This window comes from Equus asinus, chromosome X (genome assembly GCF_041296235.1).
Source record: "Equus asinus isolate D_3611 breed Donkey chromosome X, EquAss-T2T_v2, whole genome shotgun sequence".
In the NCBI taxonomy this organism is placed as follows: domain Eukaryota; kingdom Metazoa; phylum Chordata; class Mammalia; order Perissodactyla; family Equidae; genus Equus; species Equus asinus.
The window spans coordinates 19,703,149-19,717,059 of NC_091820.1; the positions used below are offsets into that span (position 1 = coordinate 19,703,149).

General features: G+C 37.4%; 1 protein-coding gene across 5 annotated transcripts in view; it reads left to right on the top strand.

The window, feature by feature from the left end:
• POLA1 (DNA polymerase alpha 1, catalytic subunit) overlaps window positions 1-13,911 on the top strand; it is a 286,920-nt gene that overhangs the window by 26,446 nt on the left and 246,563 nt on the right. For all 5 annotated transcript variants that reach the window (XM_014830262.3, XM_070502288.1, XM_070502286.1 and 2 more), the window contains exons 12-18: window positions 167-283; window positions 1,774-1,848; window positions 3,013-3,151; window positions 4,365-4,519; window positions 8,287-8,371; window positions 11,623-11,684; window positions 13,162-13,251. In XM_014830262.3, the coding sequence (XP_014685748.1) occupies window positions 167-283; window positions 1,774-1,848; window positions 3,013-3,151; window positions 4,365-4,519; window positions 8,287-8,371; window positions 11,623-11,684; window positions 13,162-13,251 (723 nt within the window). The remainder of the gene's footprint in view (window positions 1-166; window positions 284-1,773; window positions 1,849-3,012; window positions 3,152-4,364; window positions 4,520-8,286; window positions 8,372-11,622; window positions 11,685-13,161; window positions 13,252-13,911) is intronic.

Consider the following 13,911-nt stretch of genomic DNA (forward strand, 5'->3'; position numbering starts at 1 on the left):
TTTTTTGGGTCTGTTTATATCTTTGAACTCACCTGTAAGACTGTTCTATTAAATGTTTAAATGGGCGAAGATGAAAATTGATTTAGACATGGGTTTCTGGTGGTTGAAAAGATCTTATGTACCGATACTTTTTTTCCCCTCCCTTCCCCTCTCCATGGGAGAGCAGAAAATTGATCTAAATACAGGGAAAGAAACAGGAACTCCAGTTACAATGAAGGATGTTTATGATGAATTCGATGAGAAAATAGCAACAAAATATAAAATTATGAAGTTCAAGTCCAAGGTTTGTATTTGATGATAATTTTTTTCAGCTGTATTTTATTATTTGTTTTGTTCATTTCCTGATCTAGCGAATAGTTATTGCATATCTTCTTTGTGCAAAATGCCTTCTGTGTGGCTATAATCCATTGAATGGAAATTTCATAGATATCAATATAAAACCAGTATGTTAGATTTGTAAAAATATTTTTTCTGTTTAAACTCCTTATAAAATAATATTCGTTAATTTGAATTGAAAGATAACTCAAAGCAAAGTAATTTCTTCCAGTACTTGCAGCATATTTTATGCTTTTATTCCGAAACGGAGAAGAAACTGTTCTATCTTGTTTATGTTAGTCATTGCCAAGTTGTACTGGTAAGAGGTTAAGTAAGGTTTTATCTTTTAAAATTAGGGACTATGCTGCTATTTCTGATAGAATAAAAATCTTCTATTCATGTGGTACATATTGATCAGTCATCTTGATTTTAGTGAGATATTGACATCTTTGGCCATCATTGTGGGGGCTGCAGCTCATGAATATACTGGCTATTCACAGTAATTGCCATAAAGGGAGGATTAAGTTACTGATGATAAAGCTAACCATCTTAACTGTTGGAGCTTTGCATTATGGCTGATGGATCAAGTCTCTAAGATTCTAGAAGCAATGTAGTGTGATGGTGAAGAGTATAGGTGCTGGGACCAGATCCCCTGTGCTTTAAGTCCTAGCCCTTCCACTTTGTAGTGTGTGACCTTCCTTGTACAAGTGCTGAGTGACTTCTCTGGGGCTGTTTCTTCACCCGAGAAATGGGGCCCTATTTGAAGAGTTGTTGAAAGGCTTAAGTCAGTTAATTCTTATTGGGTGATTAGAACAATCCTTGAGGGGCCAGCCCGGTGGCGCAGCGGTTAAGTGCTTCGGCGGCCCGGGGTTCACCAGTTCAGATCCCAGGTGTGGACATGGCACCACTTGGCACGCCATGCTGTGGTAGGCGTCCCACATATAAAGTAGAGTAAGATGGGCACGGATGTTAGCTCAGGGCTTCCTCAGCAAAAAAGGGAAAGCTTGGCAGCAGATGTTAGCTCAGGGCTAATCTTCCTCAAATAAAAAAAAAGCAATCCTTGGTACATAGCAAACACTCAGTAAATATGAACTATAATTATAATGCTCATTATTAATTTTTCTAGCAAGATGGAGTTGCTTAATATCAAAGAGTAGCAAATGATGTAATGCATTAACATTGTAAAACTTTTTAATCTTTTATTACTCCTCTTGAATGCAAATATTTCTGAGTTCTCTAGTGTCTAAGAGAAGTCTTTAGCATTTTGTCACTGGGTGTTTCACTCTCAGTTGAAAAGGGGGAATGAGTGGCTTTTTGGCTTTATTTACCTTTGTGTTCCGTGAGGATGCTAGATTCCTAATGATTAAAAGCAGGGACATGCATTGTGTATGCAATACTTGTCAATTTAATTTGTGAAGAGCTTTTGTCTTAATGATTTTTAAATGTCTACTTACCCAGATAGTGGAAAAGAACTATGCTTTTGAGATACCTGATGTTCCAGAAAAATCTGAGTACTTGGAAGTTAGATACTCGGTAAGTCAAACAAAATTGCTGGCTTTTGGTTGAGAGTGACATTTTCCTGTTTTTCAATTTTCAACTGGCTTTCAATTAGGAGTATTGGCAGGGCTCCTTAAGCCCACAGTTCATTGAGGTGGACTTACAGTAATGGATAGTTAAAATGGATAAAATTAATTTAAATACATAGTCTACAGGTTATACTGCCTTTCTTTTTTTTTTTTTTTTAATTTATTTTTATTTTTTTTTTTCATTTTTTTTTTTAAAGATTTTATTTTTTCCTTTTTCTCCCCAAAGCCCCCCCGGTACATAGTTGGGTATTCTTCGTTGTGGGTTCTTCTAGTTGTGGCATGTGGGACGCTGCCTCAGCGTGGTCTGATGAGCAGTGCCATGTCGGCGCCCAGGATTCGAACCAACGAAACACTGGGCCGCCTGCAGCGGAGCGCGCGAACTTAACCACTCGGCCACGGGGCCAGCCCCTATACTGCCTTTCTCTGCTTTCAAGTGTGCATCTTTAAATACATAAGTTGAGACTGCACAACTGTTTGTCAAGTGGAGTGAATGCCACATGACGGAGTTGAACATCATTAGTCTGTTGAAGTGTCCCTTCTGAGCAGTGGGAAGGTGAGAGAGGAGCGTCGATAATGTCACTGCAGTGCTGCTTTTGCTCCTGTGACAAGCAAGGTCATTGCTGTGGAATGTTAATTAACTGGAACTTAACCTCTTTACCTCTGTTCTAGTGTTTTGATCTCATGATGTTGGAAAAGGGAAACTTTTAAGTGTTTCTGACAGTGGTGATGAAAAGTACCATGGAAGCATTTTGCATGAGTCCTACTCTTTTGCTTTCGTTCTTCTAATGGAGTGGTACTTAGTTACTGGCTATTTATCAGTAAGGCATGTACAGCTCTGGACAGAAATCCTCTTTTGGGGGAGCTTCTTGGCCTATTTTTCTTCTGATGGATGTCATCAAGATGCATTATTTTGTCATTGTGAATTGTTTTTGTTTCCTACTGTGAATTGTTTTGGATTTCATTTGTGGCAAATTACATTTTATATATATGAAAGGGGTTTCTTCTGGTGGCTCATGGAGAGGCTTTTGTTTATTTCAAATATAGACTTCGGAAAATGTGAAGTAATAGTTTTAAACAAAAAAGATTTTTTTTTCTTCTTTGCCTTTTTCAGGCTGAATTGCCACAGCTTCCTCAGGATTTGAAAGGAGAAACTTTTTCTCATGTATTTGGGACCAACACATCCAGCTTGGAACTGTTCTTGATGAACAGAAAGATCAAAGGACCTTGTTGGCTCGAAGTAAAAAATCCACGTAAGGAAAAATTTACTTTCAGAATGCTAAGTAAATTGCTGATAGATATGGTTTTTAGGAGTTAAGGAATTGGTCTATTTATTTGTATGTCTACTTCCTTTATTGTTTGTTTCTTCAGGCTTTTCCTTGAATGAGTATAGGGAATATGTTTGGAATCACTTGATCGCTGTTATGCTTGGCAGTTTAGTGGGCGGGAGGCCCTCGTTAGCCCCGGCAGCTGTTTGGGCGCATCCCTCCTTGTGCTGTTGTCGGTGTGGACTTGCGACCTGGCTGATGTGGCCCAGCTGTTCTGCATGATGAACTGCTGACCTCTGAAGGAGAGGAAGCATCACTGCCCTGTGTGGATAGTGCTTGTTCGGTCTCTTACCTGATGTTTTTTCAGTATTTGCATCTCTGATACTCTGTTTTATCTTCATGAATCTCTTTAAAATGTTTTGTGATTCCTCTAAGGCAGTGTTTTGTTTTTTAAAAACCTATTTTGGGTCCTGGAGTTTCTGGAAAATCAGATGAAAGCTGTGGACCTTTTTCCTAGGAACATGAACATATGTATACACACACATGAGGATTTTTTATTTCAATTTTTTTAATTTGATAAATTTTACATGTTACCATGTGTAAATTTAAGGTGTGCAGTGTGTTACTTCAATACATTGTGTTATGATTGCCATTGAAGCAGTATTTATCACATTACATCATTATAGTGCAATATTATTGACTATATTCATCATACTGTGTGTTAGATCTCTATGGCTTAAGGGTACAAACTTCTAACAAGTAGTAAATATGCCATAGAGATCTAACACATGAGAATTTGCGTACAGTCCAATAATGTGGCTTATTTTTACTTAGATGTTATAATACTGTATTCTTATTAGGTGGGATTGGAGACCATCTCAGTTAATCACAGATTTCTTTTTTTTTTTTAAGATTTTATTTTTTCCTTTTTCTCTCCAAAGCCCCCCGGTACATAGTTGTATATTCTTCGTTGTGGGTCCTTCTAGTTGTGGCATGTGGGACACTGCCTCAGCGTGGTTTGATGAGCAGTGCCATGTCCGCGCCCAGGATTTGAACCGACGAAACACTGGGCCGCCTGCAGCGGAGCGTGCGAACTTAACCACTTGGCCATGGGGCCAGCTCCCACAGATTTCTTAATTATAGTAGTTTTTCTTTTTCAGTAAATAGCTAGTGATCTGTTATATCTGTTCTATTTCAGAGCTCTTAAATCAGCCCATCAGTTGGTGTAAAGTTGAGGCAATGGTCTCGAAACCAGACCTGGTGAACGTAATTAAGGATGTCAGTCCTCCTCCACTTGTGGTCATGTCTTTCAGCATGAAGACAATGCAGAGTGCAAAGACACATCAAAATGAGGTGAAGAAATGGACAGGTTTTGTATCTGTGCCTTAGATGCAATACTTACCTGAACTTGTATAGCTTTTCTGCAAAGGAAAGTTACTCTTTTTGGCGGGAAAGAGTACTAACTCACTACCACACTCCATTTTGGAGAATGAATTGAATTTGTCTGGTGTTGCAGTTTTTCTTTAAAGACTTAAATTACTGGATTTATTTTTATTTCTTGTTTTTTAAATTTCTTATTTTGGAGAACTTTAAATGGACATAGAATAATATAATGAACTCCCATATACCGATCACTCATATTCAGCAGTTAGCAAGATTTTGTCACAGTCGTTTATCCCCTCCTTTTTTTCTCTTGAAGTATTTTAAAGCTAATCTCAGACATTGTGTCATTTTACCCCTGTATACTTTGGTATGCATCTCTCAAAACGTGCACACTTTCTTACACAGTACTATTATCACACTGATAACATTAAAAGGGATTCCTTGATATCATCTAAAATACCTAGTCTATATTCACATGACTCTGTTTCTCAAAAATGTCTTTTAACAATCGGTTTATTTGAATCAGGAGTCATACAAGATTCATAGATGGTGTTTAATTTTTATGTCTCTTGACTCTCTTTTAAATGGGAGGAGCTCTCTCCCACCCCCTCCACTTGTTTCAGTGACATTGACTTATTGAGGAATCACTGTGGGTTGTCCCGTAGAATTCCCATTTCCTGTATTTGTTTGCTTTGTTGTGTCGTTGGACTTCTTCCTCTATATCGGGGGTTGGCAAACTATGGCCTGTGGGCAAGTCCAGCCCATGACTTGTTTTTGTAAATAAAGTTTCATTGGAAAACAGCCTGTCTTCATTTCCATAGTATGTGCAGCTGCTTGAGTACTACAGCAGCAGAGTTATGGCAGAGACCATGTAACCTGAAAGCCTAAAATATTTACTATCTGGTGTGTCAACTCCTCTAGTTAGTGCTAAAGAATTGATTAGATCAGATTTGACTTTTTTGACCAAAATACTTTATAGGTGGTGCAGTGTACTTCGTATTGTATTATATCAGCAGGCACATAAGGTCTGTTTGAATCACTGTTAGTGGTGCTGTGATTGATTAGTGGGTTCATGTTTTCATCTAATGGGAGGATTTTTAAACCTTGACACTAGTGATATTTTAGGCTGAATAATTCATTGTTATGGGGCATGTCCTGTGTGTTGTGGGACGTTTAGCAGTATCCCTGGCCTCGACCTGCTAGATGCCAGTAGCATCCCTCTTCCATAGTTGTGACAACCAAAAATGCCTCCTGGGGTGCCAAATGTGCCCTGGGGTTGGGGGGCAAAATTGTTCCCAGCTTGATCTAATGGCTTCATTTGTTAGTGATTTTTGCCTAAATTAGTTATTTCATTAGGAGTTGTAAAATGGTGGTTTTCTAATTCTGTCATCCTTTCCATGTTTATTAGTTAAATATCTTAAATATTAGAATGTTTATTAGTTAAATTTTTCTATTAAATTAACTTTTGCTCATTAACCAGAACCATTAGGTTATCCTGCTGTAGTTTGTACAGAAAAGACAAGATAAATGTGTACTTCTTTCTCCTTAATTGCCAGTTTTCTGAGTAGGAAGTTGGGAATCTACATTACATGCAGCATTGACCAATGATTTTTTGTTTTTGTTACTTATTTTTACTTTCTCTTTTATAGAATATCATTATGAAACTCCTGGATTTTATATACAGTATATTTCAATCTACTGCATTCATTATTATTGTTATTTTGGTGCTTAAATTTTTCTCTTTGATCAGTGGGAGCTTCTTTATGTTTGATTCTAAGTCCTTTTGACATTGGTGGGGATTGTTTTTAACAGAAGCCTTTTGGCAGTATCTTTACTGTGATTTTTTTTTTTTTAGTATGTGATTTGATCTTTTAATAATAGTTAATGCAGTAGATGGCCGTAGTTGATACTAGTTAAGTGTTTGGGAGAGGCTTACTTAGTTAAATTTTTTTTAAAAGTATCCATCCCCTGGCACTGAGTGAGGTTTCTAAATACCATTTCCCAATAAGGGAAATAGGGCTCCCTGTAGAAACGGCTGATTCAGGGCAGGAAATGTCCGAGATAAGCCTGGAACATCTTGTTATACCAGAAAGTGAGGACAGTATTAAAGTCTGCTGAAGATATGTTGGAAGGACTCAGGAGTCAACTGAAGAGTTTCCTTCTGGCCAAAGATGGGACAGTTTGAGTGTGGATAAGAATAACTACTCCAGGTTGAAACCCATGAGTTCATAATGATACTGCAAACACTAAGAACACTGCTTTGGTCACCTGTGAAGGAGGCTAGGGAACCAAAACATTGTTTTGAAAACTGGTAAATAAAGGGATTGGGTCAAGCATTTATCTTGACTTTTTTGGACACATATTGTACCTCAGGTAACCAAATAATGGATGAGGGGAAGTTTCTCTTCATAGGTTTCCAGCCAATAAATGCTGAAGGAAAAACTGAATATTACCACTTTGCAACTCCTCATGAAATAATGGATCTAGGCAGTGATCACCGATGGCTGCTAACATCACTACAATACAGATAACCAGACATGGTGTGTCTGTGCCTTCTGGTAGAAGTAATCAGTAGCACCTCTAAAGTATTCTTGCCCCAAAATTGAACCTGATTTTGATCAAGCCTTTATTTTTTAAACTTTATTTAATTTTATGTATTTTTTTAATTTTATTTTTTCCTTTTTCTCCCAAAGTCCCCCAGTACGTAGTTGTGTATTTTTAGTTGTGGGTCCTTCTAGTTGTGGCATGTGGGATGCCGCCTCAGCATGGCTTGATGAGTGGTGCCATGTCCGTGCCCAGGATTCGAACTGGTGAAACCCTGGGCCGCCGAAGCAGAGTGCGTGACCTCAACCACTAGGCTATGGCCCCGGCCCCTGATCAAGCCTTTAGATCTAAATGTGAATTGACAGGCAGTACAGAAACAGGAACGTGTTAAATGATATTGGGATGCAAGCTGTGGAATCCATACCGTGGGGCACTCTATAGGATAAATGACTCAGTTTCTTCAACAACTAAATTGCAGGGAAATAATAGATGGGGAGGGGTTGTACCTATACTTTGACATATCAACCAATTGCAAAGTATGAAGTTTATTTGGTAAATAAAATTGAGATTGTTGGGTAAACATGTAAATCTGAATCCTGCCTGGATATGTAATGATTTTAAGGAATTAACTATTGATTGTATTAGCTGAGATGATTGTATTACATTTTAAAAACTTATCTTTTAAAATAGTGGTTCTCAACAGGGTGAGATTGGGGGGCATTTGGCCATGTCTGGAGACCATTTTTCTTGTCACACCTTGGGGACGAGGATTCAGGGGTGATAGTGTTGGCAGCCAGGGACACTGCTGAACATCCCACAATGCACAAGACGGCCCCCACAACAAAGAATTCTTTGGCCTAAAATGTCCATAGTGCCGAGGTTGAGAAACTCTTATAGAGATATTTGCTGAAATGTTTCTGGATAGGGTGATGGTTCTGGGTTTTGCTTCAAAATAATCTGGGGAGAAGCAGGAAGTGGACAGGCTATTGATGAGTTGATAATTGAAGCTGAATGATGGGTATATGAGAGTTGATTTTATTCTGTTTTTTCTTTGAATACTTTAATAATAAAAAGTTAAAATATTTATATGGACTAAAATCTGTATCTTTTAATATTCTTGGTGGTTTTGGTGAGATTGAAGAATACACAGTAGGTGTATGATAAGTGATTTTTTTCCTCTCCTTTCTTTGCAGATTATTGCTATGGCAGCTTTGGTCCATCACAGCTTTGCGTTAGATAAAGCACCCCCACAGCCTCCCTTTCAGTCTCACTTCTGTGGTATGTATTTTTTGGCTCATTTACTAATGGCTTGATTTTAATTTTTCTTATTTTTTTCTCCAGCTGTTAGGTCAGTAACTTGTTTTTGTGTGTGCGTGTTTTCAAGAGTAGTTAGTGCATATTGTTGAAAAAGGTTTTTTTTGTCAGCTGTGGACGCTAAGTTTTATTGGATTGGTTGCTCCTATTCAGCTGGTTTATTTTGTTCTAGGAGCAGAAGTCGTGAGGCAGTTTGGTATCTTTTTTGTGTTCCAGTGGTTACTCTATTAGGGTGGAGTAGTTGTTTCCTGGGTCAAAATTTTGCTATGACTATTTTCTTTTCATGATGTCATTCTAAAGACCATCGTAGAAGCCTGTCCAAAGTTACCTCTGTGATGAGGCAAGATGCCAAGGCATAAATGAATGGTTTACTTATTTGGGAGGAGTTACAGTAATAGCAGATTGGAGTTGGGTTGTGCTATGCGTAAAATTCAGTGGGTGAAACTCTCCCACAGAATTCTGTATACCATGAGTCAGTCTCCAAAGAGGATTCTGATATAGTCCGTGTTGAGTGCTTGGCCAGTTAAGTAACCGTTTTGTTTGTTTTTGTTAAAAGAGGGCATAACACTATTGATCTGTTATGCTTCTTGGGATCTTTTCCAGATCCCAGAACCAGAGATTATTAACTGGGACAGCATCTCCTGTCTGGTTTCTTGGGTATTAGGAAAGTGAAGCTAAGGAAACAAGCAGAGAAGGGAGTATGATGTATTATTATTGTGAAGTTTTACCCTTTAAGTGGATGGAATACACGGAAGAAGATGATGGTGAGAATAGCCTGGAAAATATGTGGAAGAGTGCAATCACTAGCTCATTTCAACATGCATTTATTTACCTCCTTTGTGTATGTCACTGTGTGAACAGCTGTTGTGGATGGCAAGGAACTTGTAGTATAGTAGGTGAAGCTTTGGTCATCGTTCCTTTTCTAACTTTGAGAAGGTTAGACTGAATTCCTCCGTTGTGTGCCAGTTGAGGCTTTGGTAGTGGGGGTATTTCCTTTGGGAAGACTTTTAAGCATCTTCCATTCTGACTTAGATGGATAGCAAACATTTCATCAAAGCTGTTTTGACAATTATAGGGACTTAGGGTTCTGTGCTTGGCTATTCTCGTTTTTCTTTTTTTTTTTTTACTTAAATCTTTTAAACTTTTATTCAGATATAATTGACATATAAGATTATATTAATTTCAGGCCTGCAACGTAATAATTCAATATTTGTATATATTGTGAAATGATCACCACGTTAAGTCTAGTTAACATCTGTCGCCAGTTTAAAAAATTTTTTTCTTGTGAGAATTTTTAAGATTTACTTTCTTAACTTTCAAATATGCAATATAGAATTAACTATAGTCACCATACTATACATTGCATCCCCATGACTTGTTTATTTTATAACTGGAAGTTTATACCTTTTGATCCCCTTCACCCATTCCCTTTATCCCCTCCCACCCCTAGCCTCTGGCAACCACAGTCTGTTCTCTATATCTATGAACTCATTTTTTTTGTTTTTGTTTTTTTTTAGATTCCATATATAAGTGAGGTCATATGATACTTGTCTTTCTCTGACTTATTTCACTTGACGTAATGCCCTCATGGTCTATCCATGGTGTTGCAAATGGCAAGATTTCCTTTTTTATGACTAATATTCCATTGTATAATAATATATCACATTTTCTTTATCCATACATCCATCGGTGGTCACTTAGGTTGCTTCCATGTCTTGGGTGTTATAAATAATGCTGCAGTGAACATGGGGGTGTAGACATCTTTTTGAGTTAGTGTTTTCATTTTCTTCAGGTAAATACACGGAAGTGGAATTGCTGGATCATATGGTAGTTCTGTTTTTAATTTTTTGAGGCACTTGCGTACTGTTTTCCATAGTGGCTGCACCAGTTTACATTCCTACCAACAGTGCACAAGGGTTTCTTTTTATCCACATCCTCACCAACACTTGTTATTACTTGTCTTTTTGATAATAGCCATTCTAACAGGTGTGAGGTAATATCTCATTATGGTGTTTTTGTTGTTTTTTTTTTTTTGAGGAAGATTAACCCTGAGCTAACATCTGCTGCCAATCCTCCTCTTTTTGCTGAGGAAGACTGGCCCTGAGCTAACATCCGTGCCCATCTTCCTCTACTTTATATGTGGGACGCCTACCACAGCATGGCTTGCCAGGTGGTGCCATGTCCGCACCCGGCATCCCAACCAGTGAACCCGGGGCGCCGAAGCGAAACGTGCACCACCAGGCTGGCCCCTCATTATGGTTTTGATTTGCATTTCCCTGATAATTAGTGATGTTAAGCATCTTTTCATATATGTGTTGGCAATATGTGTGTCTTTGGAAAAATGCCTATTCAGATCTTCTGCCCATTTTTTAATTGGATTGTTTGTTTTTTTCCTATTGAGTTATATGAGTTCTTTATATGTTTTGGATATTAACCCCATATCAGATATATGATTTGCAGATACTTTCTCCTGTTGGGGAGGTTGCCTTTTCACTTTGTTGGTGGTTTCCTTTGCTGTGCAGAAGCTTTTTAATTTGATGTAGTCCCACTTGTTTATTTTTGCTTTTGGTGTCAAATCCAAAAAATTCATCACCAAGACTGAGGTCAAGTAGCTTATTGCCTATGTTTTCTTCTAGGAGTTCTATGGTTTCAGGTCGTATGTTCAAGTCTTTAATCCATTTTGAATTAATTTTTGTGTATGTTGTAAGATAGTGGTCCAGTTTCATTCTTTTGCATGTGGCTGTCCAGTTTTCCCAGCACCATTTATTGAAGAGACTGTCCTTTCTCCATTGTATATTCTTGGCTCTTTTGTCATAAATTAGTTGCTCGTATATGCATGAGTTTATTTCTGGGCTTTCTATTCTGATCTGTATGTCCATTTTTATGCTAGTACCATATTGTTTTGATTACTGTAGCTTTGTAATATAGTTTGAAATCAGGGAGTGTGATGCCTCCTGCTTTGTTCTTCCCTCTCAAGGTTGCTTTGGCTACTTGGGGTCTTTTGTGGTTCCATATGGATTTTAAGATTGTTTGTTTTGGCTAATTTTGAGGCCCAACAACATGACCAATGGAAATACTTGATCCTTTTAACTCTTTAGAGATTGGGAGAATTTATTTGTATTTAGGACAGTTTCCATTCGGAAACATGCAGTGAATACATACTCGAAATTGGACTAAGATAGGTGTTGGAATCTTAATTTTTTTCCTTCTTACAGTTGTGTCTAAACCAAAGGACTGTATTTTTCCACATTCTTTCTTAGAAGACATTAAGGAAAAGGTAAATAATTCATTATTTATTCATTTTAAATATGAAGCACCTATTTGTTTAGAAAGAGAAAGGGAGGATGATGTGGATTAGTAGAAATAGACTATTTTTATGTTGATTTATTAGGTCTTTATTCTTGCTAGATTGAGCAATGGCATTAACCCATTAAAATGTATTAGGAATATAAAACTAGAAACATTATTTAACCATGTCCAAATGTTTTACCATCTGAAAATAATGGGATTCTACACCATATTAGTAGATGAATAGGCTCAAACCCTCCTTCAGAGAGCTTAATTGAAAGCTTTTCCAGAATGCATGATCTCATGATTATAGTTTTGGGAAAATGTTGAGTAGAACCCCTTCAGCTCCATCCTCTAGCTTGAAGGCAGCCAGGTGAAGTTGGGAATACTGTGGATGTTAAAGGGGACATGCATTGGGAAGGTTGATGTGGGATGGCCGGAATTGATTAGTGATTTCTAAACTCCCAGTATACTCCGTGAAGAAGTTTTCATGGATCCTTAATAAAATGGAGGGAAAAAGTAGTGTAATGTAGTGAGTTTTTCACAAAGGTAAATATATTCAACATAAAGAATTTCTTTTTGGGGGAGTATGTTGTTTCTTTTATGAAATGCTTGTGTTGGTAAATTTCTAGGGTTTTTTTTTTTTTAATGTCCTCATTTGACAAAAGTTAGCAACCTTGTCAAGTTTCACTTATTTTAAATTGGCTCAAGAAGTCCCACTAGGCTTGGGGTACTGTTGGACCAGGCTATTATTCGTGAAGTATACTGAATTACCTATCCAGGTAAAACGACCTAGGAAAATTCCATTAGAGTCAAAGTGATATTTTGTAGATGAGCTAGTTGTAGAAAATATATAGTCATCAACTGCCATTTTAAGAGATTCTTAATAAGAGTGGATCTTTTGAATACCTGATTTATATTCAGTAATCCAAGTGGAAACCTTTTGTGTGAAGATAGGTTTTATTTATACTTAAGACGCTTGTAATTCTTTAATATATGTTTGTTATTAGTCTAGTTTCTTATTTATAGGTTCTTCCACCACGATTTGAGATTAGTTTATATCTTATTAGAAATCCTTGTGATTTCTTTATGTGGTAGATACATAAATAATGAAGTCTACCAGGGATTATATAGGAAAGTAAGTAATGTTTTTGATAGGTACTCTGATTCATTTGCTAGAAAATGTGTCCAGATGTACAAGCGTGTCCCTATGAAGGGACGTTTCTGCACTTGATAGTGCTCAGTGCTTAAAATTTTGCTTCATTCACATGCTTATTACTAGAATGAGCTCCTCAAAGACTTTGTACAATTATTACTGTGAAACCTGGAATCAGGAATTTCATTGCTGCATTTAGTTTTGAAAGGATGGTTTCTTTTAACCCTAAGAAGTCTTAACCTCTTTGAAAAAGGAGCCAGAGAGCCAAAGAGAATAAAGAGTAAGTGACTGGTATGTTTTTATCTAACAGAATGTGAAGGTTGAGGTTGCTGCAACAGAAAGAACACTGCTAGGTTTTTTCCTTGCAAAAGTTCACAAAATTGATCCTGATGTCATTGTGGTGAGTAGATGTTTGATCATGTCATGGGGAAGCTCTTCATTCCTTAGTTCTTTCCAGTGTGACTTGATTGGTACTTTGTAAGCAGCCAAGACTCTCTTCAGAGTGAAATGACCCTATGGACTTGGTGGGCATTGCTATACTTTCTGTTAACAAAAAGGGCAAAAAAAATCCCAGTCCACTGCAAGGTAGTTTTTTTTTCTCTAATAGAAAAGCAACTCATGAGTTATTGTTGAAGTTTAGGACATTCCATTTGTTTACACTTAGAGACCAGCGCATAAGTAAGTAAACTCATATCAACTGGTGGTATCTGCAAAATTTTGGCTTAGTCGCCCAGCTGTGTAGTGGTCACAGGAGTTAATTCCCTTGGTTTAGTGCCAATCCCTAAACTGTGAGTGTTTTAATTTTATGAGCTCAGTGGATCTCTATGACATATTTCTTTGAGAGCTCAGGGCTAGGAATCTTGTTTTCTGTTGACAATTAAGTATGTTCCCACTAGACAGTGAGAGCTAATAATTTATTGAGTTTGTCTTTGCCCCAGTTCTTCAGAGTCATAAAGCAACATTTTGCTTTTGTTTCCTCTGGCCTTCCTTAGTTTGTAGGCTCCTTGATAGGAGTTCTTCCTTTTGTCTTTTTTTCTGGATTAATGGATCAATCAGATTA